We start from the raw sequence: 22,305 nt of genomic DNA, 5'->3' as shown, positions 1-22,305 counted from the left end.
GAAGGTTTTGGCACATTTCTTCTATTTTTTATTTAAGTCCTTGAGAACTATGTTTCCCACGGGTCCCAGAAGATAGTGGGGCCATTCTTGAAAGCTTCACCTTATCTCCAAGGGTGTAAGGAACGGTAGTCGAAAGAGGATCAAGAAAGCCCCTTTGCACATACTGTTTTTGGGATCCAAGCCAACAACTCTGTGTTCAGTGACAGAGAGCCAGAATAAATTCTAAAAATTAAGAAAGCAGAGGATATACAGGATAAAGAGTAAATGTGTTTTCCTGTCCCCTGGGAGATATGTTATCTCTTACAAAGAGCAGAAAATCTGTGGGCCCTGCAGTGCAGCGTTGGCAAAGTTTGATTTGAAAACGATTTAATTCCATTGCATTCTCTTCCCTGTGGCGGAATATCATATCATATATCCCTCTAGCTTATATTCTTAATCATAGCTTAAGCTGTGCAACAGTGGAATTTTTCAAAGTGCAAAACCCACAGTACAGAATCTCCTGAATTAAATTCATCGCATTAGTGATACACACACAAAAAGAGAGAGGCAGAATATAATTATGAGCGTGCTAAAGTTCTGAATTCCAGTTTTTCTGCTCCAGCTTTGTTTTAACTCTCATGATAATGGTTGCCTATCGTGCCAAAGGCAGGTTTTAATCATGTTTAAACACGCATTAGTTGATCATAACGAGTCATTAATGGGATTGACTGCAATCCCATCTCGCGAGAAAGGTGGGGTATAAATATATTGGACTCTAACTACACATTATTCTTGAATGTGTGTCATGAATGAAGCCTCATCTGCCTGCTTCCTTGCCGCAAGTTGGACACAAAAGAGAAGGGAAAGTTGAGTGCTTGCTTTTTTCCTTCTCTACTGCTTTGCTTCTCAATTCACAATCTCCCCATCCTCCATTCCTCATATGTTCCAGACATATGTGTTTATTCTCATACATACCCTGTTTCCCCGAAAATAAGACATAAAATAAGCCGTAGCAGGATTTTTAAGCATTTGTGCAATATAAGCCATACCCTGAAAATAAGACATAATGTTTTGGAGGGCGCCAAGGAAGAGGCGAGGCTGGACGCGTAATAAAAAATAAGACATCCCCTGAAAATAAGCCATAATGTGTCTTCTTGAGGAAATATAAATATAAGACAGTGTCTTATTTTCGGGGAAAGGCAGTATGTATCTGGAATCCCACAGGAGGAGAAAGCAACCAGAGGTAATTTGTTCCAACAGAAGATTTGTGAGCTGAGTTAAAGTTTTAGAACCCCTCCTTCTGTGGTCACAACTTCACTCTGAAGTGTCCCTTCTCAATGCTGTTTCATGACACTCGTTCAGGTGCAGTGGGCAGTCTGAGCATTAAGAAATCAACAATCGTTCATTCACCATAGCTGCCAAGTCTCCCGTTTTCCCTGGGAAATCCCCGTTTTCCCAGCTGTTCCTAGCTGAAAAAAAGATTTTTTTGTTTTTTCCCAGTTTATTCTGGCACGGCGGCCATTTTGGAACTGGGCGGAGCATGCTCAGAAGTGACTTTTGATGCTGCTCTGCCCAGTTCCAAAATGGCTGCAGTGCGACCCTTGGTGCGACGGCCATTTTGGAACTGGGCAAAGCAGCATCAAAAGTCACTTCTGAGCATGCTCCATCCAGTTCCAAAATGGTGGCAGCGCTACTTCCGGTCTGCTATTTCCGCCCGGTCCCTTATTTCTCTGACAGCAACTTGGCAGGTATGTCATTCACAGAGAACACAATTGCTGTGATCTGGAGGCTGAGTCATATTTGTGAGTCAGTGTATCCTAGTAGTGCAGGTCAAGACAGGTGGGGAATCGTGGTTAAGGGTTTCCATAGTCAGGAAAGGAAGAGTAAGTAGAAGGTCCTGGACTTGGGTGAACCTGACCCACAAAATTTGTTTGGAGTATTTGGTCTCAAAAGCCTAGTCCAGAGTCCAGTCAGAGAGCCAGGAAATGAAGCTTTCGCAATATAAATCTGGTACAAGGGAATATTATTTTTAAATCTTCTGCGTCACATACCCTCCAACATTTCTCTGATGAAAATAGGGATGCCCCATTCCATAATGATAATTTTACTATTTATGGCCCACACATCTTACTGGGTTGCCCCAGCCACTCTGGGCAGCTTCCAACATCTATAAAAACACAACAAAACATTAAACATTAAAAAAAAACTACTCCCCTATACAGGATTGCCTTCAGACGGCCCTGGGGTTGGATAACTCCATACCCTCCAACATTTCTCCAATGAAAATAGGGACATCCTAAGGAAAAGCGGGACATTCCAGGATCAAATCAGAGACCAGGACAGCTTCTCTAAATCAGGGATGTCCCTGGAAAATAGGGACACTTGGAGGGTCTGGGAGCAGACCACCCAAAGTAGCACCAGTACAAATGTTGGCACATCTTTTCAGACTTAGGCTCCTGTTATGAATGAGCACAAGTATAACATATTTTTAAACAATGATTATCCAGAATCCAGAGTGGAGAGGTGGCTTGAAATGTCCTACAAAAGACATTCTTACCCAATTGTTTTTTGTTGTTGTTTAGTCGTTTAGTCGTGTCTGACTCTTCGTGACCCCATGGACCAGAGCACGCCAGGCACTCCTGTCTTGCACTGCCTCCCGCAGTTTGGTCAAACTCATGTTCGTAGCTTCGAGAACACTGTCCAACCATCTCATCCTCTGTATAACAGTTTACTCTGCCTTATTTATATTTCCCTCATCGTGTAATAAAAAGAGTGCAAATTATTTATGCCCTGATTAAGAGCAAGATAGTTAACTCATAATTCCTGTGCTGCTTCGTAAATTAAGCCTTCGTTGCAAACGAAGCACGGTTAATCGTCATCATGAGACAGAGAAAAGCCAGTCGTTTTGGATTCTGCTGAGACCTACCCCTGCATCTGCCAGGGCTGCTCCAAAAATTTTGTTGTCTGATGGAGACCAAAAAATGGTGCATGCACACACCTGCCAAATTGAAGCGTGTAATATTTTAGCCTATTTGGATCCCTGTGGCGGAAAATCTCACAACTCTCTCCTCTCGGGCAATGAAATATCAATAATAAGTTAAACAACCAACAGTTTGCAGCTCTCTTGACTCCTAAAATCAGTCCATCATGTCTTTACTCCTCCCTTTCATAGCCAAATCCAGAATGAAGAGAAACGATCCACATTTGTCCAGCTTGCATAATTTAAATAGGACACCAAATAATAACTTTTGGCGCAAAATTTAGATTACTTTCAGTGCTGTGCTATTGTGGCACATAGATCAGTGAGAATTTGTACCTTGTGGCGTACCTTGCTCAGTATATCAAAATCAATGAACACAATGTTATGGGAGTAGGATGTTATTGCAATTGCAGACATCGGCTTCTGCCTGTGATTCCCCAGCCCCAGACAGGTGGACTGCCCTTTCCTCCCTGTTGGTCCCTCCAGGAGAGACCAACCAGGAGAAAGAGGCAGCCCGCCCGGGCGGAGGCAGGTAGGCCGACAGAACCCAATAAGTTCCAGTTGAGCACCTTCTGGAGCTCCGTCTGCCTGCCGGCGCCTTTGCCATCTGCAGGCAATCTGAGCTGGGGAATACATCGTTGCTCCCTGGCCACCACAATGTATTGCCAGCTCAAAAGGTCTGAAATCGGAATCGCGATCTGAACCAGTGTCAGACAATTTACCAATATATTGCCAAGCTGTTACACCTTCAGGACAGGCTGTGAGGCATAGACAGCATCTATCTCATTCACCCAGGAGGCTTTTTTTGGGGGGGGGGTTGCAGGTAACTGCCGTGGGGAGGAGAAACCTTGCTTTCCATGAACCACCTTGCCTTTGACAGAAAGGGAAAGATAACATTGCCAGCCTGTTTGAAGCCACTTTTTGGTTGCTCGTTTTGAAGATCTCTCACTCCACCTAGCGGCTAAATGCAAGTTTTGCTTGAAAGCCATTTATTCATTCAGGGTGGCAACTCCGAATCGGTGTGCCCGGGCACACTAGTATGCTATTAGAAGGGCTATAAGGGGTGTATTAAGCGTGTTGCGGGAAGACCACTGTGTTGAATGGATTTACAGTTCTGAATAAGACCATAGTGAAGCATTGCTCCATCCCCCAGCCAGGATATGGGCTGTGACTTCATTATGGAGGGAGACACTGCAGTTCATAGAATCATAGAGTCGGAAGAGATCCCAAAGGGTCATCGAGTCCAAACCTCTTGCAGTGCAGAAATCTCAACACACAGTCTCTCGTCCAATTTGAAACCATACCGGACCCTGCTTAGCTTTTGCAAGTGTGTTAGCAGTTTTACTGCTGAACCTCACCGACTCATTATGTCAGTGGCACCAACTCCTGCCACAGGTGTCAGACACAGGGCACAGCTCCATCTTTGAGTCCCAGCTGATAGGACAAGGGGGAGTGGAGGGTGCTATCCTGGTGTTGCAAATGTGACTGTCATCGTGAGTTCTACTTCTGGTGTTAGTCCAGAAACAAGTTATGCCCTAGGCATCAAATGATTGGGGGAACCTAGTTTAGTTGTTAGGTATAGTTCAGTTGGTAGAACATCTCCGGGTTGTGGGTTCGAGCCCCACGTTGGGCGTTCTGCTGAAACCCTGCATGGCAGGGGGTTGGACTAGATGACACTCGGGGTTCCTTCCAACTCCACGACTCATATCTAAACATTATGGGTTTTTTTATTCGTTGACTTCAGCATTTATCTCTAGACATAATCACCTTTCATGTAGACCCCTTTAACATTAGAAACATGTTAAATTTATCACATTGCATACCAAAGAGAACAATTTTTAGATTACCTAATACTTGTGAACATAAAAGTTATTCTGCCTTGGTTTGTCCCAGTAAAGAATAAATGGTTACCACATTTCTAATATACTAACTTGTAGAGTTGATCTCGCCCAGCCTGATTTGTTGCTAAGCTACAGGTTTGCTTATTGATGTTATATTTCAAACTTCCTCCGTCACTCCTCCACTGATACTTTCTCATTTTTCTCCTGGGCTTTTATTTCTTTATTTTTACAACTTAACATTTTGGCAGCAAACAACAAATGCTCCACTACTTCTCTGTAGCCCTTTCTAATTCACCCTTTCTGCATTGTGAATAACATTTAATAATTGGACTCTGTTTAATTCAAACCCCTGTAGGAAAGGAACGGCAGCCCAGGCTGCTGCTTCCTGTTTGGCTAGATTGTGTGCCCCCTTTTTGCACTATTATATGAATGGCATTTATCAATAGCTACACTGAAAAGGACAGGAGAAGCAGGGGGTGTAACACAGTGACCGCATAGTAGCTGTGTGTGATAGCACTGCAAAAAAAGGAAAACCTTTGGTTGGAGGTAATAACTATAAAGCGAATTACTAGATATCACAGTCAGTAACACTATCTAAAGTTGCCAAGGGGAGAAATCACTCATAAACAGAAAGCATTCCCCAAGGTTAGTAACTCTTTAACTCATGGTTACAGGTAGGTAGCCGTGTTGGTCTGGATCGAAGTAAAATAAAAAAATTCCTTCAGTAGCACCTTAAAGACCAACTAAGTTTTTATTTTGGTATGAGCTTTCGTGTGCATGCACACTTCTTCAGATACCTTTAACTCATGCAAGGAACAAATGAATTGATCAAACTGACAAATTTGATTAGAATTAGGCTGGAAATGTTGGGAAATCGCACGGCTTCTACTGAAACCAGCAGGACTTGCTTCCCTCCTCTTCCTCATTTTTTCCCTTAGTTCATAGCAAATGAAAACAAGTGGTGGCAACCCAATGGCATTTAGGAATTCATTTGTCTTTTTCGAAACTTTGACCCTACCTAGTTTTCTTAAGAAATTCAAGGTGGTTAACAGTGAACTGACAGCTGTGATTAAAAAATAGCCACCAGTGAAGTGGAGCAACAGCTGGGGTACCCTCAGGGCCGTGACATCACCATATTTCATCCAGATGTAGTCCCACACACTGCCTCCCCCCCCCTCCAGCAATGAGCACTGAACAGGATGCGTGCAAAGAGAATTGTTGGTGTTTCTAACTGCGAGGAAGCCTACCGCTTAGTGGGTAGGTGTTTGCGGGTGGAGTCAGCAACGTTGGGCAGGGTCATTGGGCCGAATCCTATCCCCTTTTTGTGCTTCTGGTGCAGAGATGGGAAAGGCTTGTGGCCCTCCAGATTTTGTAGGACTACAGTTCACATTATCTGTGTCCACTGGTCACACTGGCTGGGATTTATTATGAGTTATTCATTCATTCATTCATTCATTATGGAGGGAACAGGTGTCGCTGTGGTCTAAACCACTGAGCCTGTTGGGCTTGCTGATCAGAAGGTCGGCGGTTTGAATCCATGCGACGGGGTGAGCTCCCGTTACTCTGTCCCAGCTCCTGCCAACCTAGCAGTTCGAAAGCGCGTCAAAGTGCAGGTAGATAACTATGTACTGCTGTGGCGGAAAGGTAAACAGCGTTTCCATGCGCTCAGGCACTCATGGTGTCCCGTTGCGCCAGAAGCGGTTTAGTCATGCTGGCCCCAAGACCTGGAAAGCTGTCTGTGGACAAATGCCGGTTTCCTCGGCCTGAAAGCGAGATGAGCGCCGCACCCCATTGTCACCTTTGACTGGACTTAAACCATTCAGGGGTCCTTTACCTTTACCTTTTACCTTATTATTGATTTGATCCTTCCGCCTGAAGAAACCTGGGGCGGCAAACACATTCACAATTCAGAAACAAAACAACCCAAAACAATTAAAGACATTTTAAAAGCAGTTTCAATTAAAGCATTATTTCAGCTAGTCCAGAAGGCAACAGGTTATCTGTCCCTGGATTAGCGTTTGCATGGAAGGAGCACATGAAGACGGCTCTGCTTCTAGCTTTAGTATAATCCAATTTGTCATTTCAACAAAATTCATTTGTTATTTGCATGAATCAACCGCTTACTAATCCCTTAACTAAGGGAGAAGAGAGAGAAGTTTCTTAGAACTAGTGAAATAGTTCTTGTTTGAATCTTACATGACTAGGCATGAACAAGATTCTTGCATGAACAGGCATGTAGTATGAGATATTATTTCCTTTTAAGGAGTTAGCTCTCCCCCTCCCCCCCGGTTTTCCTTTATATCTTATGTCGCTTTCACTCATAAAATATTGTATTTTCGGAAACCCTACAGCTAATTGTAAAAAGGTGTTTTCTTACCCATCTTTTCTTAGAATAGAATGGCCTGAGTATTTGAGCTTAACTACTGGGTCTATATTAGCCATCCATCTCGGCTATTAAATGCTCACCCAGATTTTAAAATACAGTGGTACCTCGGTTTGCGACCACAATTGGTTCTGGGGAGCCCCAGAGTTGTTGCTCCCCGAGGTACGCTTCTGCGCATGTGTGAAGCGCCGATCGAGCATTTATGCGCATGCGCGCACTGCGCAAATCTCTTCTGCACATTGCAGGTCGCTTCTGCGCATCCGAGCGCCATGGAACCCAGATGTAAACACTTCCGGGTCCGCGGTGGTCGGAAACCAAAGCGGTCACTCCCCGAGGCGGTCGCAAACCGAGGTACCACTGTACGGTGTTGCTTGAAGAGGGGAAAGAAATTCATGCATTGGTTTATCTTGGGAGCAGCCTCCAGAGCAGGCCTGCACAACTTGTGATCTGTTGAGCCGAACTCAGTTCACCAGCCAATGTGATGCCCTTTCCTACCCCTGTTTTTGCAGTCCCAGGTAGATAGCAGAAACAGGTTAGGGATGGCTGTTTCACGAAGCTGGATTCCATGGGTCACATGTTGTGCAAGACTTCTGTGGGAAAAGGGAGCTTCTAGCCACACAAAAATAAGCGTCCCATCTTGTTGAACTTTACGGACAGAGATATGGTAAGGGAAAAAAGGTTGTGTTTTGAAACCAGTCTTTAACTATCAGCAGTTCGGAGATCATTCCAACCAATCTCCCTGTGATTTTTCAATTAAAGAACGAAAGCTCTTGCATTCTGCCATTCTTTGCAGCAAACGGCACAGACAGTCATTAACATGCTGCTTTCCTTCTGTCTCGCAGTTCAATTTCGCCGTTTAGTATTGAGAGCACAAGGCGCCAGAGAAGGTCCGAATCGCCTGACTCTAGAAAGCGCCGCATCCACAGATGTGATTTTGAAGGGTGCAACAAGGTGTACACGAAAAGCTCCCACCTGAAGGCTCACCGAAGGACGCACACAGGTAAGGGTTTTGCCAAAGGTTTTCGCTGTATGGACAGTGCTAGTGGCATTGTCTCTCAGCGGGCACGTTCTGTTTTTGACATGATGAAAATGCACAGTAAACATTAATGAGCTTTCACCACTGTGTAATAAACAGTAATTATTTTCAACATATAGCCTTGGGGGTTATTAAGCTTCCCAGCATCATGTGATTTCAGAATCAGAGGTTTTCCTTCCATGTGGGCACACTTCTGCTGTTCCTGTTCTTTCTCAGTTAACGTCAAACTCTGAAAAATCAGAACTATTATTTTTGCCCAGTTTTGGAATTCCAAGTTTTGGCACATAGGAGCCAACTCCTAGAGGCTGAGCCCAATAAAATATTTGAGCCCCTTGAATGGGCATTGCCATTCAAATGGTCTGCATGCACCGTGTCATGTGATTATGTGGGGGGGGGGCTTACCTGCCCTCCTTCCCCAATACTTTACTCAAGTTGGCACTCCTGCTTTGACACTCGATGATGGTGATGCCATTGTCTCATGGTCAAGGCCAGGCATCCCCAAACTCGGTCCTCCAGATGTTTTGGGACTACAACTCCCATCATCCCTAGCTAACAGGACCAGTGGTCAGGGGTGATGGGAATTGTAGTCCCAAAACATCTGGAGGGCCGAGTTTGGGGATGTCTGGTCAAGGCCTATGACCAAGATCTATGCCCAGGATTGTATTCAACTAAGTCCCACTCAGAGTAGACCCCTTGCAAGTAGTTAACCTAAGTTAGTCATGCCCATTAGCTTCGCTGGGTCTACTCACCATTCCCAGTGTTCAGTTTGACTTAATTTACAGTGGTGCCTCGCTTAACAAACACCCCGTAAGACAAAATTTTCGCTTAAAGAAAGGATTTTTCTAGCGGAGGTTGCCTCGCTAGACAAATTCGTTTTACGAAAAATTCGTCTAGCGAATCGCGGTTTCTCATAGGAATGCATTGAAATTCAATTAATGCGTTCCTATGGGTAAATTTTTCTTTAAAAAAATATTCAATGCATTCCTATGGGATTCGCTAGACAAATTTTTCATTATAAGAATAGACCCGTGGAACGAATTAAATTCGTCTAGTGAGGCACCACTGTACTGGTTGTTCAGCTGATGCCAAAGAAATTCATCTGTTTCTCTTTAGATCAGGCTTCCTCAACCTCGGCCCTCCAGATGTTTTGAGACTACAATTCACATCATCCCTGACCACTGGTCCTGCTAGCTAGAGATCATGGGAGTTGTAGGCCAAAAACATCTGGAGGGCCGAGGTTGAGGAAGCCTGCTTTAGATAATTTGAGGAAGAGAAGGTAGGGTGTAACTTTGAATGGGGGAGGAATTAATTCAGTTTTCATTTTAATGTGAACCTACCTGATTCACATTTCCTAAACCAGTATGTGATCTGAAATGAAGCCGTCCTTTAACATTTGTAGTTCTCAAAGTTTTACAATGTAGTTCTCTAACCACAACGAAAAACATAGAAAATAAAAGGCATATATTAGGGGGGAAATGCACACAAATATGGTTATATTGGTGGAAATAATGTATAAAAATACATTATGTTAAGGGAAATGTGTGCAACTTTTCCTTTCTTTAAAAATTCAAAACTGATGCGGAAATAGGGAGTACTGGAAAAAGAAGAAACGGGAACTGGCAGATTAATCCATCGCTACCTATAACGAAGCAAATGTTTTGTCTTGCCACCTTCAGAGGACCTGGATAAAAGTCCTGAACTTCCATCTGAGCAAAACAAGAGGAGAATATGTATGGAGCTGGGTAGGGGAAAGAAAAAAGATATCAGGATTCCAACTGATTAAAGTTGCCGTCAAAATAGACTCTCTTTAACCAACGCTTCAGCTTTCCCATTTGGGCCTCAGGGATCCCCAAAGTGTTCTCTTGCCTGCTGAGGAGGAACCCCTGTTCCTTTGCCACAGACCCTTCCCCAGTATGTTGCAGAGGTTCCCGTGGAGCATTCTAGGCCACCCTCTTAGTTCAGGCAGGTCACAGCCTCTTGGGCTTCGGGGTAGCCGCACCTGAACTGAGAGTGAACCTTTAGACCACACCCAGCTTTGCCCTGTGGCTGCACACTCAGGGGAGGGTTGGTAAGTGGCGGGTAAGCTGCCTTTCAGCGAAGGTTGCCCCTGATCACCCACGACAAGGCTTCCCAGGAACCCCAAGGCCACTTGGAACAGACTTTGAAAACTGAGGGTAGGAGGCACAGAGCCAAGGGGGGCGCATGCTCTCAGCATCTCTCCGTGGTGGTTCGCCACACCCGACTTGCAAAACCAGAGAGAGGTTATGAACTCCCCGTGGCCACACTGGGGGGGGGGGCATGAAATAACTGGTGCTTAGCCCTGTGGCTTCTAACGGTTGAACATCAGAGCGCAGGGACCAAACCCTTTTCATAACTTCTATTCTCCTTTGGAGCCAGATGCTAAGTACTGCAATTCAGACTGCCTTTGGAGGAGTGTAATTTTGTGTGGGGTTTAATATATGCATTTGCCACCGGCTTCTGCGTTTAGCAGCACAACTTTGCCTTAATTTACCCATCGTACTTTGCCTTAATTTACCCATCGTACAACTTTGCCTTAATTTACCCATCGTACGGAAGAGCTCACTGGAAAGCCCCTCCTGGAAAAAAAATCAAAAAAAATCACAGGGTGTCTCTGATTGTTTTAATCACCTGAGCTTGTAAATTTCACTCGCAGGCGGCAATCCTAAACCCAATTAACTGGAAAATAAGCTGTTCTGTTAAAATCAGAGGGAATTGGTTCCAAGAAAAGGTGCTTGGATGTCAGGCTGCTCATACCTAAACAGCTGTTTAGCAACTCTTGGGTTAGATGTGTTTTCGGTACTAAATGTCTTTTGACTTCAGTATCCCTAAACAAAAGTGTTCATTTGGGAAGGGGGGGGGGAGAACAGAACCACCCTCATTAAGGCACCAGTAAGTGGGGAGCACAATAATGATTCTATATTGCTTTTGTTTGGGCTTTTTATCGTAATATGCAGTAATATAATAGATGAAAGACTGAGCTGAGTAAATGACCGCATAAGGCAAGTTACAGAACTGGCGAACCAGAAAACCAAAACCATCCCTTGTATAGTGCAAAAGGCTAAAACTTAGTGCTAGAGTGCATTGGTTTGCATGCAGAAAGTCCCAGGTTTAATCCTCGGCATCTCCTTATGCCTTGGGAAGATTCCTGTCTGAAAACCCTAGACAGCTACTGACCCAAATGCAGCAGTCGTTTGATTTTGTATCAGGCAGCTTCCTATGTTCCTATGTATTGTGGCTTTCCGAGTGTCTGATACACACCTGTTTTGCAACCCAAGAAGTTTACTATGGGCCTCCATGGATGACCATATTTGGCAGAATTAATGGATCAAAGACCGAGTTGTGTGAGTCTTACACACTCTATTAATCCCATAGTTTAAACCACAAGAAACAACCACCACAAAACGTAATTACATTGCTTTCGTGCACCTTTTGGGATGTTTGCACAGTCTCATGCAGTGTTGAATGTGAACATACTTTACAAGCTAATCTCATCTTGCATTTATATCTGAGCCTTTGCTTTTTTGCCCAGAGCAAAGTGAGTCAACTATTTATGTATGGCCCTGGGGCTATTAGTGTATGATATTGGCTAGGTATAAATGAATTATGACAGCCCTGCACGCAAGGATAAGCAGGCTTCAATAGGAAAAAAACCAGATCACAGAAACTTGCTGTTGCATAATTTTACCTTTTCATGCAGTGCAAATGCACCATTAGGCATTCTTGCGAAATACTTAAGTAAGCAGAATTGCGCAGAAATTGCTAAATGGTTTCATATGCCTGGAATTCATCGTTTTCCTGAGAAGCTGAGGGATCCGGATTTAGAGATCCTGGTTGAAGCTGAGGGATCCGGATTTAGAGATCCTGGTTGAAGCTGAGGGATCCGGATTTAGAGATCCTGGTTGAAGTTGCTATACACATACAGAAAAGGTTCAGGTGGCAGGTGATAGGAAAGAACTCTGCCTGAGACCCCAGAGAGCCAGTGTCAGTCATGGTAGATAGTATTGGGTTGGGATGGACTGTGCTGTGATAGCTCAGTCAATAGAGCATGAAACTATTAATCTCAGGGCCGTGGGTTCGAGCCCCACGTTGGATGAAAGATCCCTGCGCCGTGGAGTGTTGCACTAGATCAGTGTTTCCCAACCTTGTGCCTCCAGCTGTTTTCGGACTACAATTCCCATCATTCCTGACCACTGGTCTTGCTAGCTAGGGATGATGGGAGTTGTAGTCCAAAAACAGCTGGAGGCACAAGGTTGGGAAACACTGCACTAGATGACCCTCAAGGCCCCTTTCAACTCTTCAGTTCAACTCTTCAGTTCAACTCTTCAGTTCAATTCAATGAAAGCAGCTTCCTGGGCTCTTAAATCCAAAACTTTCATGGACCGTAGAAAAGTAGATGTCAAGCAGGAAGGATGTAGCTTGGATGCCTAGAATCCTGTGAGTCAGACACTACATAATAATAATAATAATAATAATAATAATAATAATAATAATAATAATAATAATAAATTTATTATTTATACCCCGCCCATCTGGCTGGGTCTCCCCAGCCACTCTGGGCGGCTTCCAACAGAAAAATAAAACACAGTAATCTATTAACCATTAAAAGCCTCCCTGAACAGGGCTGCCTTCAGATGTCTTCTAAAAGTCTGGTAGTTGTTTTCCTCTTTGACATCTGTTGGGAGGGCGTTCCACAGGGCGGGCGCCACCACCGAGAAGGCCCTCTGCCTAGTTCCCTGCAACTTGGCTTCTCGCAATGAGGGAACCGCCAGAAGGCCCTCGGTGCTGGACCTCAGTGTCCGGGCAGAATGATGGAGGTGGAGACGCTCCTTCAGGTATACTGGACCGAGGCCAGTGCTTGTTCCTTTCACTCCATCCAGTCCATTCCGATAGCTTTTGAAGCCAAGAAATAGCATGGGCGGGACTGACATGGTATGTACTTCTCCTGAAACCTTTTCCGCCTGCATGTGAAATAACTATGTGATCTCCTGGGTTAAAACATAGCCTAAATAGCATGGGAAGCAGCACTGCTGTATCAGCAAAGGAAAGGTGAACCACTTCATTGTGCTGGTGCAACCTTTTCTGCTGGTGATTCAGACATGTTTGGGGAAAGTTGGAAGCATCTACAACAGTGCCGATACTTTGCAGCGATTAGTGCCTTCCACTGGCATTTCAGCTTGGGTTACGGTCAAAAATCTTTGTCTGAGCATAAAATCCGCTAGAGGGCAAACTCTAATAATAAACTGCTCCTTGGAAACCCAAGTATGGCCATACCAGAAGCTAGGAATTCTGAGTCACACATGCAAGGTATTAAATTCTGATTCCCTGCCTCTCACCCATAACCCTGCCTCCCACCCATAACCATCTAAAGTAGCCGAGAAATAGCATGTGTAATGTAAATTATTACAGGATTATGAATCAATTTGTGTGGTCTTATTTCAAGAGAGAAACTATCACAGGTCATATCACCTGTGATTTGTCAGCATAGATTCTACTAATTGCTAACAGCTAATGAGTAATCTGTGCAAATCAGATGGCAGGTTTTTATTTAAAAAACACTGGATACTCATACACAAAATATGTATCCGTTGTTCAAGTCTGTCTCTCTGCATGTATAGTTCAAAAACCATAGTGCCTGCTATGTGGCAGTTTCATACAAAACAACTTCTTTGTGCCAATTATGGCCTCTGTCTTACTAGACCATTTTTCCATAGGCAAAAGGGACTGGTTGCCATACAAGAAACAAATGTACATTGTTTTCCAAAAAGTTGTCCATACTTGCTAGCCCACAAGCCCTTTTCCAGCCCACCTATCAATACCTATGTACGTTAGTCATGTGTGGTATATCAACAGATTAAAAATGAATAAAAGATCCCCATCTTCTGACTTGAACTTTCCTGTCCATTCACCTAGAGAGGATTCTTATTTACCACAGCAGGCAAGTAGCTATTTACAAGCCTGCCCTTGAATTCCTTACCAACCTTGCCTGAGGAGAAGGGGCTTATGACTAAGAGTTGTAGAATTTTTTTTTTACTCAGAATGGACCCACTGAAATTAAAGGCTCTAAATTTGTCATAGTCGTACATTTCAATGGTTTTAGTCAACAGTATTTTCCACAACTTAAATCATGACACATTTGTGTTCCCACCAGTTTGAAATACAGCGTGGGAAGGGTGACTATGCATGACTCTACGCTTACACCAGTGTTCAAAACTTCTAGGCACATTTTGCGACAGGGAATTTCATTAGCGCGAGCAGTTTCTGGGCTCTGGGCGCAGTACTGCGCCTAAGATTTCAGATTAAAACTACAGAGTGGAAGGAAAGGAGGACCTTTTTCTGCCTCCCCACTTCCAGCTCCTCTCTGAAGATTGGAGAAGAGACCCTCTTAAGAATATCCGGGGGGGGGCAGGGGAAGGACTAGACCATGTAAAAAAATGAACATAATATTTTAGCTGCAGTTCATTCCCTTTCAGCTTTGTATTCTTGTTATAAAAAAGAGTGCCTAGACATTTCATTGTTGTGCCTAGGTTCAAGGTGCCATTTAGGTAAAGGTAAAGGGACCCCTGACCATTAGGTCCAGTTGTGACCGACTCTGGGGTTGCGCGCTCATCTCGCATTATTGGCCGAGGGAGCCGGCGTATAGCTTCCAGGTCATGTGGCCAGCATGACAAAGCCGCTTCTGGCGAACCAGAGCAGCACATGGGAATGCCGTTTACCTTCCCACTGTAGCAGTTCCTATTTATCTACTTGCATTTTGACGTGCTTTCGAACTGCTAGGTTGGCAGGAGCTGGGACCAAGCAACAGGAGCTCACCCCATCACAGGGATTCGAACCGCCGACCTTCTGATCAGCAAGCCCTAGGCTCAGTGGTCTTGAGGGACCCACAGCGCCACCTGGGTCCCTCAAGGTGCCATTTAGCTCCTTGCTTTCATTTCTCCATTTCTAACACTGGCTTACACTAACATTTTCTTTAATGGTAGCTTTCTATTTATTTACTGTCTCATCACATTGCAGTGTAATAGTGACAAAATACGATTCTGTGCCCCAGAGAGCTTGCAGTCTCAGTAGCCTTGCAACAGAAGTCATGGAGCTGGATCTAAGGTCTTGTGTGTCCACACAATCTCCACTGGAAGATTCAGTGTTGGAGTTGAAGGGTTCATAATGTTATAATTCAGAGTACTTGGCCTGTGATTAAAAGAAAGCGCTTTGAGCCTCCTTAAATATAATGAAGGGGACCTATCAACAGTCCAGCTCTTAGCAGCCATCAGCCCAGTTCAGATGTGATGGATAGTACACTTCAAATTTGCAGAGCACTTCAGGCACATTATTTAATTAATCCTGTTGACAATCCTGCAAAGGAGGCCTAGTGGTGTTGTCCCCACATTTCAGAGCAAAGCTTGGGCAGAGAGCATAAGATCAGCTTGTGAGTTTGTGCCTGATCAGCTTATAGCTCTTGGTGACACCCAACTCCAGGAAAACTGAGGGCACAATACACAGCCTCAGTGGGCTTTAGTATTATTTCAGAGGATCACGATAGTGCCAGAAAGAAAATGCCTTGATTCTGAGCTATAGAGAAGCCTCTCTAACTAGACTTTGGGGCTCCTGATCAATGGAGGCATTGCTAAAGATGTCAGAAATGCAGCCTTGTTACAGGGCATTCTGTGGTCCAAGGTATTTTCCTTTTTAATAAATCTGAGACACCTGCAGAAGAGAGGATGGCAGACAACTTTTGTGTTTTGTTTAGTCTGAGCCTGTTTAAACTCTGCATTCCTCAGGCTCCACCAGATATTTATTTGAATAAGAAATGGCACCTGTCATTAGTCTTTGTTCATGTTTTTCCCCCCTTTCAGTAGTTGGAAGCACAGGTAAGACCCATGACTGGAGACATGAAAAATAAGTTCGACTTGTTCTGTGACCTTTAAGCACCATTCAGTACCTTTTGTTTTGTTAAGAATGGTTTAATACTATTTGTCTGCTCTACCTGATAGAAATTTACTTGCCTAGAGTAATCCCTTCATTTGACAGAATGGAGACTAGTCATTCTCTCCTTCTAATCCTCTCGGGGTTGGTCGCCATTCTGTAGACTCTTTGGCTTTCTTTACGGCAAATTCTCCACGTTCATTTATGCCACAGGCGACAAGAATTTGTCCCACAACAACCTTGCCAGACTGAAAGGTTACATCATCAGCCCCAACTCCTTACTTCTTTAAGGTTGAAATACCAATACAGTGGTACCTCGGTTTATGAACACAATTGGTTCCGGAAGTCTGTTCATAAACTGAAGCGTTCATAAACTGAAGCGAACTTTCCCATTGAAAGTAATGGAAAGTGAATTAATCCGTTCCAGATGGGTCTGTGGCATTCGTAAACCGAAAATTCGTAAACCAAGGTGTTCATAAACCGAGGTTCCACTGTACTACCGTAGCAGTACTTCAAGTTTGGCTTTATCTTTCTGTGTGTGTTTCCAATTTCACTACGGAAACCACTAGAAGCTACTGTGTTTGGGCTCTTCAGGGCTGTCTCTGTCGTAAGACATAGTGAAGCAACTGCCTCAGAGAGCAAACTGATTTGCCAGTAAAGAGTAGCAGTTTTGACATTTATTTCCTATTTTCTAAAACTAAAACCACTTAGATTTTCTGCTTCCAGAAGCAAATAACCTGGCCCAGTTCCGCCTGCAGTATAGATAGATGAATCGTTTTCTTCAGCTTTCATTTTTGTTACCTGTTTTTGTAGTCAGCAAACGGATTGCTGCAATGTTAAAGGATTTTTGTATATTGTTTTTTTAAAAAACAAAACATTATATGCCGCTTGATTGTAAATAAAAACCTCAAGGATATCAGGATAGAGAACATAATACAAAAAGACGAGGCTCTGGAATAATAGAATCATAGAATTGCAGAGTTGGATGGGGCCATGAGGTTCATCTACTCCAAACCCCGGCAATGCAAGAATATTTTGCCCAACGCTGGGCTCGAACCCACAGCCCTGAGATTCAGAATCTCATGCTCTACTGACTGAGTTGTTGTTACTGTTGTGATCTTCTGCTCACATAGCACCCAGAGTGGCAAATAAGGAATTGGTGACCAAGAACTTGAGATGCTTGTTTGCTTGCTTGCTTGTTCAGAATAGGTAAAATGGGCTTCTAATTGTCAAATTCATTGGTCTAAGGCTGTGTCACACTAAATGGACATGGTCATGTTTAGTTTCTGAAAGTTAAGACTTAGATAATACCAGACAGCAGTGACTCTGAGACATGATAACTGGACCATTTAGGAAATCATATTTTTTTTGTGTAAATGTAAAGAGACCCCTGACCATTAGGTCCAGTCGCGGAAGACTCTGGGGTTGCGGCCCTCATCTCGCTTTATTGGCCGAGGGAGCCGGCATACAGCTTCCGGGTCATGTGGCCAGCATGACTAAGCCGCTTCTGGTGGACTAGAGTAGCGCACGGAAACGCCATTTACCTTCCCGCCGGAGTGGTACCTATTTATCTACTTGTACTTTGGCTTGCTTTCGAACTGCTATGTTGGCAGGAGCAGGGACTGAGCAACAGTCGCTCACCCCATAACGGGGATTCGAACCGCCAACCGCCTTCTGATCGGCAAGCCTTAGTCTCTGTGGTTTAACCCACAGCACCACCCGCGCCCCCATTTATTTATTTATTTATTTATTTATTTATTTATTTTGGTAGCCTATGGTAAATTACTGAGCCACCATCTAGTGCTTCTAGATAATGGCCAGTGTTTTGCCATTCCAGAGCTCAGGGGTGTTGTTAGATTCCAACTCCTATCAGTCCCAGCCAGCATGGCCTGTGGTCAAAGACTAAGGGAGATGATAGTCCCAACAGCATGAAGAGGGCCAGAGCACAGGTCTTCAATATGGCGACCATAAATATAAATGTAGCAAATAAATATGGTGGAAATAAGTTCTATCAAAGTCCCAGGGCTCCGTTTAGGGTTCAGGTGCAAATTAATGCAGCCTTCTCAGATGTGATTGCAAGGATGTGATCATAAAGCGTACACAAATGCGCACACATGCATGCTGAAGAATGATTCCTCTGCTCTGTAGGTCTGACATGGTGCCCAGCTGGAAAAGATCCCCAATGGTTATTCCCACAACAGTGTCTTAGAGGGATAAAGGAAAGCAATCCTTGATTGTGCTCGGTCTCCGAGTTGTTATGAAAAGGTTTTCGGCAGTGACTGTTGGCTTTCTAAATAGTTATATGTGTGTTTATGTCTGCGTGTGTGCCACCTGGGAATGCTGATGATTTCATTATGTTCAAAGAATAAGATTTCCCCAAAGTCCAAATCAGTGCTTAATACTGTGCCTTCTAGAACTTCAGCCCACATGCATTCCTAGAACAAGATTGAAAACCGGGCCCTGCAGCTGCGTGGGGGCTGTGCAAAATATATACGTTACAGATTTAAGGTCACTTAAAGTAGACAGATGTAAGTTCATGGAGTTGATTGTGGTAACATGAAATGCCATTTGGAAGCATTTGCATCTTCATAAACATGTAAGCAGTTTCTCAGGGCTGAAACAGTATGGTTTTTAGGCAGAAATCTCAAAACAACCATCCTGCCCCCCCCCCAAAAAAAATTCTAGGGGTATTCAACCCTTGCAGCTAGTGTTCCACAAAAAATAATAATCCAAGGTATGAAGGAAGGTATGCTAGTTTATGCTACCATACTTACACAACACTGTGTGCCTTGACGTGGTTTTTCCAGAGCTTGCAGAGGAAACAAAGAAGACAACAGGCCTCATTCTGCACTGTACCCAGCCGCATTCTGTACTTCTGTATGAAAGAGTGAATTTTCAGAGATCCTGAGACCAGCCCTGCAAGTTACCATGTGTAACGAGGAGGAAGCTAATATTGGCTGATTTTTATGGTGCCTGAAAGCACCATAACATTGCAGTCTTGTCTACTTTTTCCCAGAAGTAAGCCCTGCTGAACTCTGGAGGACTTGCTTCTAAGTAAACATGTGTAGGATGGAGCTGCATAATGTGAAAATACCAAGATCATGGCCACCGGCCCCATCACAAATAGAAGGGGAAGAAGTGGAAGCAGTGAGAGATTTTACTTTCTTGGGCTCCTTGATCACTGCAGATGGTGACAGCAGTCACGAAATTAAAAGACGCCTGCTTCTTGGGAGAAAAGCAATGACAAACCTAGAGAGCATCTTAAAAAGCAGAGGCATCACCTTGCCGACAAAGGTCCGTATAGTTAAAGCTATGGTTTTCTCAGTAGTGATGTATGGAAGTGAGAGCTGGACTATAAAGAAGGCTGATCGCCGAAGAATTGATGCTTTTGAATTATGGTGCTGGAGGAGACTCTTGAGAGTCCCATGGACTGCAAGAAGATCAAACCTATCCATTCTGAAGGAAATCAGCCCTGAGTGCTCACTGGAAGGACAGATCCTGAAGCTGAGGCTCCAATACTTTGGCCACCTCATGAGAAGAGAAGACTCCCTGGAAAAGACCCTGATGTTGGGAAAGATGGAGGGCACAAGGAGAAGGGGACGACAGAGGGTGAGATGGTTGGACAGTGTTCTCGAAGCTACCAACATGAGTTTGACCAAACTGCGGGAGGCAGTGGAAGACAGGAGTGCCTGGCGTGCTCTGGTCCATGGGGTCACAAAGAGTCGGACATGACTAAACGACTAAACAACAATGTGAAGATGCTTGTGAGAGGTTCATAAGCATGAAGGCATAACCACCTTTTTCGCAGCATCTGGAACACAAAGGTTTATTGCCTCTGAAGGCAGAGGTCCCATTATGCTGTTATAGTTGTTGGTAGACCTTTAGGATAGCAGGTATCTTACTAACCAACTGCCAGAGCAATGTGAATGATCTTCAGGTGGTAGATCACCCACAGATGACATGAAAACCAGTGATACCACTGGAAACACTCCATTTGCAGCAACATGAAGAATACTTCCTAAAAAGTGTAGCCCCTGTAATCAATCACAGGGGTTACAAAAGCATTCCATATCAGGCATTTTTAATAGATTGGATCTCAGTTAAACCAAATAGCAACCATCTTTAGGCTCCTTTGGGAGAAATGGCGGGATATAAATGTAATAAAAATGAAGTGTGGGTGAAACACAACAGTCCAGAGCAGAAGGTCCCATGAAACAGAGGCAAGTAATTCAAGGCCCCTTAATTGCAAGGAGACAAGGAGCTCTGGTTGTACATCCTGGTAAGAAACGAGACCTCTTAAGTGAGACAATCTAAGCTCCCATTGCCATCCTTGCTGGTCACCACAGCGCTTTGTCTCCAGCCCCTACTACAGCATCTTCTTTTATCTAGGGTTTTGCAATATTGCCTTGAGCATGTTTTCTTCAAGTGATTTGCTCTAAAAATGTTAACTGTTTTCTGTGTCCAGCGTTTTAAACAGAGGAAAAGTTGAGAGGTATTAGCACTACAAAAAGTTGCAGTCTGTCTGGCCAGAGACCATAGCAGGACCGGAAAAAATATGATATCTCCTTCATACCACCTCCAACACTCTGGGCGGGACTCTTGTCTTTTGCAAGTCATTATGATGCTTCAGCCTTTGTATGCTGAATGGGACAAATATTTGTGTAATGACGAACAGGGGGAAATAACTTTCGATCAAGGAAATTTTAGGGTTTTTTTAGACAGCAGCTTCCTCGGGAAGGAAGGTGCTGCAATTGGTGAGATGTCAGTATTTGTTTTAAGCGAGAAAAATAATTTCAGCACAGGTAGCTTTCAAGGTAATCTCATAATAAGTAGAAATGGTCAGTCTTTTTCAACAGGAAGCTCTCTGGGTGTCGTTTGCTTGCATCCAAGTTGTAACCAAAGGGGTGTGGCCAAAGAAGCACATTTGCAACTTTGTACCTGAGCAAACAGCCAACTTGGCAGTTCTCCCTTAAGAATGGACTATGGACCCTTGGGTAGTAGAAAAAGGCTGTATAAACTTTGCATTGTAACCTAAGGAACATGTTTCACCCTGCTTTAGAAGGCAAGCAGTAGAGGAAGCTGATTCTTAGCATATTGTTTTCTGACTTCTCTGTTTTCCTTTCCGTTTCCCTGCTAAAACTTACGTTTCTATATCACTTGTCGCTCGCGTGGATTAGAATGTTAATCCCTTTTCAGAATCGCCAAGATAATGGTGCATACCTGCCAAGTTCCGGCCTGAGAAATAAGGGACTGGACCGGAAGTAGCAGACCGGAAGTAGCACTGCCGCCATTTTGGAACTGGGCGGAGCATGCTCAGAAGCAACTTTTGATGCTGCTCTGCCCTGTTCCAAAATGGCCGTCGCACCAGAAGTCGCGCTGCAGCCATTTTGGAACTGGGCAAAGCAGCATCAAAAGTCGCTTCTGAGCATGTTCCGCCCAGTTCCAAAATGGCCGCCGCGCCAGAATAACCCGGGGGAAACAAAAAAATCCGTTTTTTCGGCTGGGGGCAGCTGGAAAAACGGGGGTTTCCCGGGGAATACGGGAGACTTGGCAGCTATGTAATGGTGGTCCTTAAGACTATAGAAAAATTAGGTATGGGCTGAAAGAACTGGAACTACACTGGAAATGTAAAATGGTAATACATATGTATTTCCTCTTGCCACCAAATTAACAAAATCCTCAGCACCTTCACAAAACTTCAGTTCCCAGGATGAAGATTCGGAAGCCAGGTCAGGACCACTTTCCCTCTTACAAGCTTCACTCCTGGCTCAGATTTTCAGAATACACCTCCTGTATCTAGAAGTACACCTAGTTGGGACCAGAGAGAAGAGTTGCTCAGACTCTGGAACTCTGGGATGTCAGGAAAGCTATGCAAACTCCAAGGGCTGTTTTACAGGACCTACTGTGATGCTGCAAAGGATTCTGGGGCACATCTCTCAAGCTGGCCTCTTAGGACAGGAAACGTCAATGAGTTCTTCCAACCATTGGTTAGAACAGCCTTTGTCAACTTGGAGGGTGCCAGGTTGATGAAGGTTGGATTAGAATCTCCTTCAGGATCCTCACCGCAACTTGGTGACCTATGCCTCATTTTCCGACATTGTTTGCAGACAACAGCAGACAATGCGTGAGGAAATAGGGGAAGGGTAAC

General features: G+C 44.2%; 1 protein-coding gene across 8 annotated transcripts in view; it reads left to right on the top strand.

Annotated features, from left to right (window-relative positions):
- KLF12 (KLF transcription factor 12) overlaps positions 1–22,305 on the top strand; it is a 212,351-nt gene that overhangs the window by 177,210 nt on the left and 12,836 nt on the right. For all 8 annotated transcript variants that reach the window (XM_035114717.3, XM_035114707.3, XM_088668516.1 and 5 more), the window contains one exon: positions 8,026–8,183. In XM_035114717.3, the coding sequence (XP_034970608.1) occupies positions 8,026–8,183 (158 nt within the window). The remainder of the gene's footprint in view (positions 1–8,025; positions 8,184–22,305) is intronic.

This window comes from Zootoca vivipara, chromosome 4 (genome assembly GCF_965207765.1).
Source record: "Zootoca vivipara chromosome 4, rZooViv2.hap1.1, whole genome shotgun sequence".
Taxonomy (NCBI): Eukaryota; Metazoa; Chordata; class Lepidosauria; order Squamata; family Lacertidae; genus Zootoca; species Zootoca vivipara.
Note: the sequence above shows the minus strand (reverse complement) of the source record. Positions and strands in the feature narration are given on the sequence as shown.